The 14,460-nt window shown below is 38.2% G+C and overlaps 1 protein-coding gene across 1 annotated transcript in view; it reads right to left on the bottom strand.

The window, feature by feature from the left end:
- LOC126262531 (cartilage oligomeric matrix protein) overlaps window positions 1-14,460 on the bottom strand; it is a 472,157-nt gene that overhangs the window by 44,083 nt on the left and 413,614 nt on the right. Inside the window, exons 17-19 of the mRNA XM_049959203.1 lie at window positions 13,488-13,663; window positions 13,264-13,369; window positions 5,494-5,615 (exon numbers count right to left, since the gene is read on the bottom strand). Of these exons, the coding sequence (XP_049815160.1) occupies window positions 5,494-5,615; window positions 13,264-13,369; window positions 13,488-13,663 (404 nt within the window). The remainder of the gene's footprint in view (window positions 1-5,493; window positions 5,616-13,263; window positions 13,370-13,487; window positions 13,664-14,460) is intronic.

Here is a 14,460-nt window from a genome sequence, read left to right as displayed (position 1 = left end):
GTATGAGTTGGCCAGTTCCAACAGTGAGTCATTGATATTATAGCGTACTATGTTTTTTCATTTTGTGAAGTAAAAAATTTTACATTTCTAAATGTTTAGAGCAAGGTGTCAATCTCTGCACCACATTGAAATCTTATCAAGATCTGACTGAATATTAATGCAGCTTCTTTCAGATAGTACTTCATTATAGATAACTGCATCAGCCACAAAAAGCCTGATTTTACTATTAATATTATGTGCAAGGTCATTAATATACAAGATAAACAGCAAGGATCCCAACACACTTCCTTGAGGCACACCCAAATTTACTTCTATATCTGATGATGATGCTTCAGCCAAGATAACATGCTGTGTTCACCCTACCTAAAAGTCCTAATCCAGTCACAAATTTCACTTGATACCCATTACAGTCTTACTTTTAACAATAAGCATAGATGTGGTACAAAGTCAAATTATTTTTGGAAGCCAAGAAATACTACATTGACCAGACTGCCTTGATCAAAAGCTTTCAGTATGTTGTGTGCAAAAAGTGCGAGTTAGGTTTCACATGACTGATGTTTTCAGAAACCATGCTGGTTAGCATTGAGGTGGTCATTCTGTTCAAGATATCTCATTATGTTTGAGCTCAGAGTGTATTCTAAGTCTACAAGAAATCGACGTCAAGAATATTTAACAGTAGCTATAGGGATCACTTCTACTACCCTTCTAGTAGACAGGTGTGTTCTAGGGCTCTACAACAAATTACAATTAGAAGATGGACTAACTCAGCTCCAAATTCAGTATAGATTCTGATAGGGATCCACTGGGCCCTGGAGCTTTGTTCAGTTTTAACGATTTCAGCTGTTTCTTAATACCACTGACACTAATACTTACTTCACTCATCTTTTCATTGATACGAAGATTAAATTGGGGCAATTCTCCTGGGCTTTCCTTTGTAAAGGAACATTTGAAAATTGAATTAAGCTTTTCAGCTTTTACTTTGCTACTCTCAATTGCAGTTCTTCTCTCATTTGCTAAGGACTGGACACTAACTTCTTCAGTGCCACTTACAACCTTTACATGTGACTAGAATTTCTTTGGATTTTGTGAAATGTCATTTGACAGTATACTGCTATGGTAGTCATTGAAGGCATGATGCATTGCTCTCTTGAGAGCCATAAGTGTTTCATTCAGCATTTCTCTATTTATAACTCTAAGCTTTGTTTTATGCCTAATACACAGTATTTCCTCTCTCTTTAGAAGTTTCTGTACAGTGACTGTATACCATGGAGGTTCCCTCTTATTATGAACTATTCTACTGGGTACAAAGATATGTCCCGTGTGCTGTCAACTATTCTATCAAAAACTGCTTGTTATATTATTGTGTTCCAAGATGCTTTTTAACATTAGTCTCTCAGTCACCTACCTGAATGTTGAGATTAAGGTAATAGGTCTTTTTTGTGTTAAGGTTTGACAACAGCCATTTTCAAATTGTCAGGAAATACACTTTCTTCAAGCACACAGTTTAGTAGATGAACTAATGGTTTCACTAACTCATGTTTACACTTAGTCTGTCGAAATGGAGTAATTTCCTATTAGCCTGTTGACTTTTTATTTCTGAGGTTATTGATCAGTTACAGAAAATCACCTGTACCTAATGCAGTTCTGTTTGCTAGCTGTTTCATTCATGTGGATACTGAGTGTACTGTTTCATTTAGACATCAATTTCAGTGATATCTATGAAGTAATCTTAAAAATACTGGTAGCTAGAAAGGAATCATAAATGTCACCATTATTAACAATTAACTCTATGTTATTAATATTAATTTCTATTGCATTTCTCTAATTCAATTTACAGCTGACCAACAAGGCTCTGAAATGTTACCTGAAGATTGTATCTGTTTGCTAATACTTTCTGCTTTTAATCTCCAGGTCTCTTTGTGAAGTGATGTTTTCACTGCTTGTAGTATTCTTTCCATAACTCAGTGCAGTCAATAGTGTATACTCAATTTAATGGCACAGGTTTTAATTGTACTTTTGGGTTTTTATGGATATTAACTTTTTTTGTTTATGAGATGGTACTGTTAATGAGTGCAGCCAGAACTTCCACGCGAGTGTTTCATTTATGGTTGACCCCAATGGTAATAATTACAGAGTATGAGATTCAGCATAAAGATGGTATTCACTTGTACTTATTAATTTTTATTGGTTTGAATCAAGTATTACGTTTGAGTTCAACATAAATGATCTGAGAGGTGACCGTTTATAGTGTCAGCTGAAAGCAAGGGGAAAGTAGAGCATTAATTTTTCCCGAGGGCATGCAGCTTTACTGTATGGTTCAATGATGATGGTGTCCTCGTGGCTAAAATATTCCAGAGGTAAAACAGTCCCCTATTCAGATCTCTGGGCAGGGACTACTCAGGAGGACGCTGTTATCAGGAGAAAGAGAACTGGCGTTCTATGTTTCAGAGTGTGGAATGTCAGATCCCTTAATCAAGCAGGTAGGTTAGAAAATTTAAAAAGGGTTGGTACATACAAAATCAAATAAGGGTACTCCAGGAGTAGATTTAACAATGAATAAAAAATAGGAGTGTGGGTAGGCTGCTACAAACAGCATAGTGATAGCATTAATGTAGCAAATATAGACACGAAGCCCATGCCTAACATAATAGTACAAGTTTATATGCCAACCAGCTCCGCAGATGATGAAGAGATTGATGAAATGTATGATGAGATAAAAGAAATTATTCAGGTAGTGAAGGGAGACGAAAATTTAATAGTCATGGGTGAATGGAATTCGATAGTAAGAAAAGGAAGAGAGAGAAAAGTAGTAGGTGAATATGAAATGAGGGTAAGAAATGAAAGAGGAAGCTGCCTGGTAGAAATCTGCACAGAGCATAACTTAATCATAGCTAACACTTGGTTCAAGATCATGAAAGAAGGTTTTATGCATGGAAGAGGCCTGGAGACACTGGAAGGTTTTGGATAGATTATATAATGGTAAGACAGAGATTTAGGAACCAGGTTTTAAATTGTAAGACATTTCCAGGGGCAGATGTGAACTCTGACCACAATCTATTGGCTATGAACTGTAGATTAAAACTGAAGAAACTGCAAAAAGGTGAGAATTTAAGGAGATGGGACCTGGATAAACTGAAAGAACCAGAGGTTGTAGAGAGTTTCAGAGAGAGCATTAGGGAATGATTGACAAGAACGGGGGGAAAGAAATACAGTAGAAGAAGAATGGGTAGCTTTGAGAGATGAAATAATGAAGGCAGCAGAGGATCAAGTAGGTAAAAAGATGAGAGCTAGTAGAAATTCTTGGATAACAGAAGAGATATTGAATTTAACTGATGAAAGGAGAAAATATAAAAAATGTAGTAAATGAAGCAGGCAAAAAGGAATACAAATGTCTCAAAAATGAGATCGACAGGAAGAGCAAAATGGCTAAGAAGGGATGGCTAGAGGACAAATGTGAGGATGTAGAGTCATATATCACTAGGGGTAATGTAGATACTGCCTACAGGAAAATTAAAGAGACCTTTGGAGAAAAGAGAACCACTTTTATGAATATCAAGAGCTCAGATGGAAACCCAGTTCTAAGCAAAGAAGGGAACAGAAAGGTGGAAGGAGTATATAGAGGGTCTATACAAGGGCAATGTACTTGAGGACAATATTATGGAAATGGAAGAGGATGTAGGTGAAGATGAAAGGAGATATGAACTGCATGAAGAGTTTGACAGACCACTGAAAGACCTACGTCGAAACAAGGTCCCGGGAGTAGACAACATTCCATTAGAACTACTGATAGCCTTGGGAGAGCCAGCCCTGACAAAACTCTACCATCTGGTGAGCAAGATGTATCAAACAGGTGAGATACCCTCAGACTTCAAGAAGAGTATAATAATTCCAATCCCAAAGAAAGCAGGTGTTGACAGATGTGAAAATTACCGAACTATCAGTTTAATAAGTCACGGCTGCAAAACAGTAACATGAATTCTTTACAGACGAATGGAAAAACTGGTAAAAGCTGACCTCGGGGAAGATCAGTTTGGACTCCGTAGAAATGTTGGAACACATCAGTCAATACTGACCCTACGACTTATCTTAGAAGATAGATTAAGGAAAGGTAAACCTATGTTTCTAGCATTTGTAGACTTAGAGAAAGCTTTTGACAATACTGATTGGAATACTTCTGTTTCAGATTCTGAAGGTGGCAGGGCTCAAATACATGTAGCAAAAGGCTGTTTACAATTTATACAGAAACCAGATGGCAGTTATAAGAGTTGAGGGGCATGATAGGGAAGCAGTGGTTGGGAAGGGAGTGAGACGGGGTTGTAGCCTATCACCGATGTTATTCAATCTTTATATTGAGCAAGCAGTAAATGATACAAAAGAAAAATTCAGAGTAGGAATTAAAATCCATGTAGAAGAAATAAAAACTTTGAGGTTTGTCGATGACATCGTAATTCTGTCAGAGACAGCAAAGGACCTGGAAGAGCAGTTGAGCAGAATGGACAATGTCTTGAAAGGAAAATGTAAGATGAACATCAATAAAAGCAAAACAAGGAGAATAGAATGTAGTTGAATTAAATCGGGTGATGCTGAGGGAATTAGATTAGGAAATGAGACACAGTACTAGATGAGTTTTTCTATTTGGGGAGCAAAATAAATGATGATGGTTGAAATAGAGACGATATAAAATGTAGACTGGCAATGGCAAAGAAAGCGTTTCTGAAGAAGAGAAATTTGTTAACATAGAGTATGGATTTAAGTGTCAGGAAGTCGCTTCTGAAAGTATTTGTATGGAGTGTAGCCAAGTATGGAAGTGAAACATGGTAATAAATAGTTTAGGCAAGAAGAGAATAGAAGCTTTCGAAATGTGGTGCTACAGAAGACTGCTGAAGATTAGGTGGGTAGATCACATAACTAATGCGGAAGTACTGAAAAGAATTGGGGAGAAGTGAAATTTGTGACACACCTTGACTAGAAGAAGGGATCAGTTGGTAGAACCTGTTTTGAGGCATCAAGGAATAACCAATTTAGTATTGGAGGGCAGTGTGGAGGGTAAAAATTTTAGAGGGAGACCAAGAGATGAATACACTAAGCAGATCCAGAAGGATGTAGGTTGCAGAAGTTATTGGGAGATGAAGAGGCTTGTACAGAGTAGAATAGCATGGAGAGCTGCATCAAACCAGTCACTGGACTGAAGACCACAACAACAACAATTTTAACTCATGGCATGCACAAAACAGATCGTCACTCGTAACTGCAAAAATATTCGGTGTGTATAGTTTGTGTGCTCATAATTTGTTATAACATGGAATTGAACTTCCTTGTATTTAGCTATTCCAGCGGTTAAAAGTGCAAGTAGATGTTCTGTCAGCATCTTTCACCATAATGACAAGACATATATTTTTATTTGTTGTGGGATGTCATAACTTAAGTAACCAGACAGAATGTAATAAATATTGGTGTTCTAAAATGTCTTCCTTACTTTCATAACATACATACCTACAGCTAGTCCAGGATCACTGTTCATTGTCTGTACAATTTCTGCACCTTTATTATATATTACCCAGTTTGGATCTATTTGTGAGTCACCTTCAGGGTCCAGAACCACTGTTTGATATGTCCTGGAGAGAGATATAGTTTTTTTTATTTCCTTGGTTGCAAATAGGAAAAATTACTAAAAAATTAATTTAATGTCATTGTTATAAAAAATCATTTATTTTTCATGAACATACATTAGCTTTATTGGTATTGAAACATCGCTAGATATTATGTCTCTGTAACTGAGAAATAACTGTAAAATAAAGCAAAAAATAGTTTATCTAAAAACAAAGATGATGTGACTTACCATACGAAAGCGCTGGCAGGTCGATTTCTCTCTATTATATTCATAGCAAAAAATAGTTTATTTTAAATGAGTGAATAACTTGTGTACTTGAAACCTGGCTCAAAGGAGAGGTAACCTGACAGGGTTGCGGTGTGGTGGTATACTAATAAATAATAAATATCACTTTATTCATCTCACAATATACATTTATTAATCATCTGATTAATAATTTATTTTCATAAAATTATAGCTAATGAAATGGAACACTATTCTTAAATTTGTGAGAATAAATGATTGATCAATCAAGTTTGATGTATGATCTGTGAAAGTGTTGTTTTTTCATTGTCTGATTTCTGGTTTGCTTGTTGATAAATTGCTTTTTTCTGCAATAAACATGATTATCATTACACAAGAAATTAGCATGGATGCTTATACACGAGTGTTAATTTCGCCTGCATTAATGGTGACACTGATATAAGAGTAGTTTTACGGTACACAAGTATTTTCAGCATCTCGCGAAATACGATTTTGGTGTGGGGGTGCACATAAACAGTTATACACCATTGGTAGTGGAAACCACCACCAACAGCAAGAGATTGAGGATTTGGAACTCTTTTCACTTGCATAACAATCAATGAATGCAGGACCATGAGTCAATCCAACCTTGGAGCAAGAGCAATCATACATATTGAGTACCCACACTATGCCTGGAAGTGATATCAAACCAGATCTGACAGGTTACTGGTTCCAGTACTCTTATCTGTGTCATGGCCACACGCACGTGTTAAAGACTTTCTCCCCACCAACTTGTACAGTTCTTCTGCATCATGGTTACAATTACAGGCCCTTCCTTTTACACCTGCACAACCGGAAACATGGTTTATGGTTGTGGAAAATGTTTTTGTTCATTGGTGGGTCACTGAAGACTATGAGCAGTTTACACTGATGATCAGCAACCTGGGCCAGTATGTGACCACTTTAATTTCAGGCATTATTTTGCACCCACCTCACCAGTGAGCCTACCTTGCTCTCAAAATGGTTAAACTATCTCATGGAGAGGTTAAACAAGTGGTGTATCATGAAAGACTTTATGAGAGTTTTGATGATTTGTTATAACATACATGGCAAAAACAGCTGCCTTCACATATTCAGCTATCTTTGAATGTGCACGAAGGCAACCCTTACATATGTTACTGCAGGTTGCTGATTGGGTGCATGCAACACAAGATTTGATTGTTATGGTGGCCATGGGGTCAACAGCTACCACTGTTCCAGCCAACTACTACTGACAACTGCCAAGCTCACATGAAGACATGACATCTCACTGTGCCATCACCTTGTACTGACACTCAAAGACCGTAGGTGAAAAATTCTGAAGTGTAAGTGCCATGGTTGAGATGATGACCAAGCAGGTTCAGTTGTTACAACTATGGACTGGTCTTAATGAAAGCTCTAGTTCACACCGTTCTTCCATTATGCAGACTCAAGATCACAGCCAATTCCAAGCTAGTTCTGCTAACATCTGCTGGTATCTAGACATCTTGGATCTCATGCTGTGAAGTGTACAAAGCTGTGAAACTACTCATGTGTGACCTGGATTTGGCACGACAGATCACCACACCTACAAAGAACAGTACCACCAAAAGGAGTGCAGTCTCATGGCTGTAGTCTCATTGGCAGATATGCCACTTCTAGCAGTACAGCACCTGCTCGGACAACTAAAGCACTACCACCCCCTGCGTACGTTACAACATCACAGCGGTTACATATTTTGGACAAAATTTCTGGTTTGGTTTTCTTGATTGACACTGGCTCCGAGGCACCTACCTCATGCACAACTGATGTAATATCTGATGAGTCTCTACATTTAATGGTTATAAAGTATTACATTATCCTCTCTAAGCTGTAAAGATCTGATGATTGATATTGGTTTTGCTTCCCATTTCAAGTGGACTTCTGCAGTTGCCGACAATGCTGTCTATCCTAGGTGCTGATCTTCTTTCACATTTTGCACTTACTGTGTACTTGACAAATGTGTATTCAATAAATGGGACTGTCAGTTGCAAAGTGACTGGAGATCAGCGTCATTTTGCTGTTGACATGCTGAATAGAGTCAACATTATAAGTACACAGTTCTCTCAGGGCACTATCATTGTGCATATGACGGAGTTTTCATTGGTGCCACAGAGGCTGATGCAGCATTGCAGAGTTAAGCACAATGCCATGCACCATATAGTTATGACACCAGGCCCGCCTGTTTCACAATGCATCTGCAGGATTGCACCAGAATGCCTAATAGAGACTAAAGCAATCTTTGAAGAAATACTTCATTAGGAGTTATACATTGTTTCAACAGCCCAAGGGCATCTCATGTACCTGGTCCAGAAGAAGGATGGTTTGTGGCATTCTGTGCTGATTAATGTGAATTGAATGCTATCAGTTTATCAGACAGGTATCCCATACCTAATACCAAGGCTTTTCATGTACTTTGGCAGGTGTAAATATTTTCATTGTTCTGAATAGCCTCAAGGCTTGTAATCAGATTCTGGTAGTGCCTAGTGAAACACCAAAAACAGTAATGATTATGCATTTCGATCATTTGAATTCTTGTTAATGACATTCAGAATCAAAATCACTGCTCACACCTGGCAACATTTCATTGGCAAAGTTTTGCCAGGACTAACATTTTGTTTTACATATTTGTATGCTATTCTAGTATTCTCGTCTAATGCTCAGTTACACAACAGACATGTTCATGAAATACGACAGAGACTATAAAGCCATGGTTTTGTATTAAACGAGGATATATGCATCACACACAAAAGTGAAGTAGCTTTTCTCATCCACAGGGCCTTGGCTCATGGTATCTACCCACTACAAGAGAAGAAACCCATTTTACATGACCTTCTGATGCCAAAGGATTATCAATAGTTGAGATGTTTTCTGGGCATGGTGAATTTTTATCACTATCATCTTCTGGCAACATTTTACATTCAAAAACCTCTGATGAAATCACCTCCAGTCACAACACCAAGGACAAACGAGCGCTAAAGTGGACTCCAGAAATGGACAAAGCTTCCAGTGATCTCATGGAAGCAGTGCTACTCACATACACTGTACCCTCTACACCACTGGACTTTGTTGTATATGCTAGCCAAAGTGCAACTGGCACCACTCTATATTAAAAATTCTAGAACCATTGGCAGCTGTTAATTTTGTTTTTGAAAAAATTATATCCAGGACAAAGAAAATGGAGTGGTTTTGATAGAGAGCTGTTGGTACTTTATGAGGGCTTAAGGCATTTCCACCCTCAAATTGGAGCTTGGCCAATGATGCACCTATGCAGGCCATGTTAGACATCTTACAAAATGGCAAATGCCGCAAGGTATTTATCAAGAGAGGGAAACCAATATGGGTCATACCATCACCACCTTCGGATAGCATACCAACAACCACAGTTATGCAACACCCTGACACACCCACATGGACCTCACAACTACAGTGTCAATGTCCAGTTGCTCACCACTGACCACACTTTTGACTACACCTACTGCCCGCACAAGAGCCAGACGATTTTTCCCATAGTAAAAGTGATCATCATCATACAAAAAATTAGCATGGCTACTTTAATTGGGTATTAATTTCGCCTACAAATTAATGTAATTTTTCTTAAGAATGATCAGTTATCATTATAGAATCATGCTAACAACCTATGAAATCCTACTTAAATTATCAGTTGATCCTTCATCAACTCTTCCACTGAGTAGTAACATTTATGAGTATCAGAGTATGTATGCACATGGCACCCTCCTATGTTAGCTTGTTTATGGGGCATCTAGAGGAAACCTTCCCAGCCTGCCAAAACCCAAACACCCTGGTCTAGTTCAGGGTGGCTGGTCATATCTCCACGGTTTGGACTTAGGACCAAGAAACCCTAGCCTCATTCCTTCACAACCTTAACACCTTCCTCTTCCATCCACTCCACTTGGTCCTCCTCAATACAGCTTACAAACCACCAGCAGTACCTGCATTTTGACAGCTACCATCCCTTCCCTTCTCGCCACCCAACTGGCCTTAATTTATGTTAATTTCTTCTGTCTCAGCATTTCTTCACTGTAACTACTCTTTGCTTTACTCAGTTTTATTTTTCTGCATCTGTCATTAGCTTTCCCGTCTATTTTTCACTGCCCCCCTCCGACCTCTGTTATGTACAATGCACTTAGCTTTTCCCTTTTATTAACCCATGCATGATGTTTAAGCTGTACTCTCTGTCTGCATATTACCCTGTCTTCCATCTTTAAGCTCTCGGGTTTTCAAATCTCATAAAATGCAGTCCCCAGCAATCAGTCTTTCCTTCTCGTCCTGTATGGTAAATCTCCCCTGACCTGTGGTTCTGGGTGACTTTCCCAAAATCTACCCCTTTTCCTAGACCTCTCCAGTCCTTTTCCTTCACCCCTATTCCTTTCCCTTCAACCCTTATGCCTCAAGAAGGAGCCACTTGCTCCGAAAGCTTGCCAATTACATCCGCCTTTTATGTGTGTATTCTGCCAGCACTTAGAGAGTATATTTTTTATCTATCCCATTATATAACATTATTATTGTTGTAATCTTCAGCATTCTTCAGTAGTATTTCAAAAGTTTCTATTTTCTGTTTGTCAAAACTGTTTGTCTTCTGTGTTTCACTTGCTTTCAAGGCCACATTCCAGACAAATACATTCAGAAAAGCTCTCTTAACACTTAAATTTATGTTTGATGTTTATGAATTTCTCTTTATCAGAAATGCTTTTCTTCTTATTGCCAGTCTGCATTTTATATCCTCTCCATTGTGGCCAATTTCTGTCATTTTGTTGTCCAAATAGCAAACCCCCATGTACTACTTTTAGTGCCTCATTTCCTAATCTAGTTCCTGCAATATCATTTGGTTTAATTTGACTACATCTGTTACCATTGTTTTACTGTAACTGATGTTCATCATATAACCTCATTTCAAGACACTATTCATTTTCTTCAACTCATCTTCCAAACCTTCTGTCATGTTGATAGGATTAAAATGTCATCAGATTACTTTCACTTCAGGTGATCTTTATTTGTACCAAAATCATAGATCACTTACTGTGTGGCATACATTGTATAATAGATGTCAAAACTAAATTTGAAAGCCAACTAAAAGTTTGCATGTGAACAATATCTTCTATTTCACAAACAGATTTATTTCGATATTTAATGTATGCAGTGCAAATAATTATATACTTGCTTTCATTACTGAACTAATTTTTTTTTGCTGCCTTATACAAACACATCTGTAACTGTTAATATTTAAATATGAGCTTATTCCATTTTATATTGTTATATCAGACAACTGGGACATGGAACACTCAAAATATATAAATTAACCTAAGGGAACTGAAAGAATTGCAAATGCAGGAGTGTGGTGCACCCTGTCATGTAATCCTGCTGAAAACTGATCTTGCTGCACAGCGGCCTAACTTTGGTGTTGACTGTGTATAGTTAGTACTCCCTATGGTTTCAGATTGAGCAGATGTGCTGTCTTGTTGTGTACCGTTTTGAGCAATAAAGTAATATTATTCCGTACTGTATTTTGTTGTACGTCATCTGCACCGTACCCACTGTATGGATCTACATTGGTGACCTGCAACGACTGTGTATTATGGCAAGTATATGGTAAACTGGATACTTCATATCAACAGTCCAGTCATTGTGTAATTATTGTGCATTGCAATTCACAAATTACACAAACAAGTGCAGTGCCATAGTATGCAGTACCGTAAACTGACTTCCAAACAAATTGTGTATTCTTGAAAAATGACTGTGACGCTCAACAGTGAAGTGTGTCGACAATTGCTGACAACACCAAACAATGGTGTATTATGATTGACTTATAGTGGGTGTGATTCTGTTGCACCCCAACTTTGCAAGCAGCCCATACTGACCAACTAGTATCTGACCGACTGTACTCGTGATCACCCACTATGAATGATGACTTTTCCATGCCATGTGAACTGATTTTTGATCCAGTGCCGACACGGCACACAGTCTGCCTGCATTACCACGCCCCAACATGTACGGAAATGGGACTTTTACCTATATTATCACTACTATTTCTTCCATGGCAAAACAGTATGACCACCCACAGATGTTACCTTCAACTGAATCTAGTGTTCACCTCAAGCTACTGCCATTTCATTCTGATCAGCCCTTCACATGGTTTCCCTTATTGGGCAGCATCCTTGACACCAGTGATGTTACAATATTCATCATGGTACTCTGACACTTGGGTGAACCTGCACATGTGATAAGTGTCATCCTTGCACTTCCAGTGTACAACAAATATTCTTCAATACAATCAGCACTTCTGCAATGCCTCTCCAGGGCACTAGAAGAGCAACTGCAACAAATGATCTATAATGAACAATTAACAAGAAGGATCTTGTGCGATGTGTTACAGAACCGAGCTTGTCCCCTCATATCTCAACCATTTTGGTAGATCATATTTGGCCACCTGCACAACTTGTCACATCCTGGTGTTCACCTGACACGCCTTATTACAAATAATTTTTTATGGCCAAACATGAAGAAAGATTGCAATGACATGGACATGGCAGCCAACATGGCTTGTTACAAATAATTTTTTATGGTCGAACACGAAGAAAGATTGCAATGAGGTGGACATGGCAGTCATCAATCACAGTTATCTCCTGACAGTATCCTCACAGTCACCATTCCTAGAACTTCACACCTGTCTACCACTGCAATTGAGGACCATGAGTTCAAATCCCCGATAGCTGACCCTATCGGAATGCCCCCAACAAAAGATATTCCATAACAGTCCTGCTATGGCTGGACAGTGACCACTTGTATAGCAAGATTACCACCTTGATGCTATGCAATGGAAACCAGGCAATCACACCTTCAACACCTATAGCTCAGATGCTGTCCTGTCAAATGACCATGGCACATCACCCACCACCACACCGTCACACAGATGTCACCTTATTGCACTATCACCTGCCTCTGGCGATTGTCTTTCCCCAGTACTCAACACTACAGGGAAAGGTGGGGGGGGGGGGGGGCTGGGAAGGGGGTGCTCTGTGAGGATGACACACTGTGTAACCCCTGTGTAACTGATCTTGCTCCACAGCAGACTGTTTTAGGTGTCGATTGTGTATTGTTAGTATGCTCTATGATTTCAGATTGAGCAGATGTGCTTACTTGTTGTGTACTGTACCATTTTGAGCAATAAAGTAATATTATTCTGTGCTACATTGTGTTGTATGTCATCCACAAAATATCCCATCATATGGACCTACAATAGCAACCATAAAGTTTTCTGTGTATATTATATCACATAATATGTAATCCTATATGATTGACTGGTAAGATCAATGTAACACTCATAAGATGATTAATTAATTTCAGTAAATTACCTGAAATCAGTTGAATATATTTTTGAGTTGTTTGGGCAGTTATCTAAGTAGTTAGGAACATTGTCATTATCAAAGTCATCTTGACAGATATCTCCAATGCCATTTTCTGTAAAGTAAAAGGAAACAGACAAAAATCATTATATTAGAAAATATTTCTTTCTAACACCTTAGGTAGAATGGCAAGAATAATGTTATGAGAAAATTAACTGCATCAGGTTACTAACTGTCAAGATCTTCCTGATTTCTGTTTGGAACCAGAGGACAGTTGTCTTCATTGTTGGGGATTCCATCATCATCTTTGTCAGGATCGCATTCGTCTCCCCGGCCATCTCCATCTGTGTCTAGTTGATCACTGTTTGGTATCTTGGGGCAATTGTCCACATTGTCCTGAATACCATCTCTGAAATAAACAAATGGGGAATTTGACTGATGGGTATAAGATTTTATTATATTTAGTTGAACACAGTGTTTAGCCTGCCTGAAGACATGAGGGCTTATTTCTCAGACTTCAAACAAAACTTTCTGGTTAAATTCCTTAAAAAGTGTCATTAGCAAAGCCGTCATTTACACAAAATACCTCAATTCATATGTACAATATCAATATTTCGTGAGTGTTTTAGAATTTCAAAGTGATAATCTCACTAACTGGGTATGAGACAAGTGATCTGTATTGTGCATGTGTACAGCTGTTTGTGAAAATTGCAGTTCTTAGACTTTGCAAGAATTAAAGCATGAGATTGATATGGTTCATTAAGATCTCCAGATGATTACTTTGGCATCAGTGCTCAAATAATTGTATAGCAAGTAGTAACTGCGAGCAAGTACTAAGTACAAGTAGTGAAGAGTGAACTCTGAAACTGGAGGAGTGATTTTCAAAGCTGTACCATGTCTCTTCACAGGCAGCAAGTGCATTAGGAAAACACTGCATGAATGTAAATATCTTGTCTATTCTACTCCTGCTATACGATAAACTGACAGTTGGGCATGTTAATAAAGTGTCATATTATGCGGCATTTGCAAAACTGAACTTATAAATAGGCAATCTATCACAGATCATTTAGTCAACTACTCTATACTGCTCACTCACTTATTCATTCATTGCGTTTTGTAGATGCGATAATGAAGAACAACCTTCAGGGATGTGGAATGAGTTAATGAATATAGAAACAAAGTGAAGCAGAGTTCTGGACTGCATTG

The sequence above is a fragment of the Schistocerca nitens genome, chromosome 6 (assembly GCF_023898315.1).
Source record: "Schistocerca nitens isolate TAMUIC-IGC-003100 chromosome 6, iqSchNite1.1, whole genome shotgun sequence".
Lineage (NCBI taxonomy): Eukaryota > Metazoa > Arthropoda > Insecta > Orthoptera > Acrididae > Schistocerca > Schistocerca nitens.
This window is presented reverse-complemented; position numbering and strand designations above follow the sequence as displayed.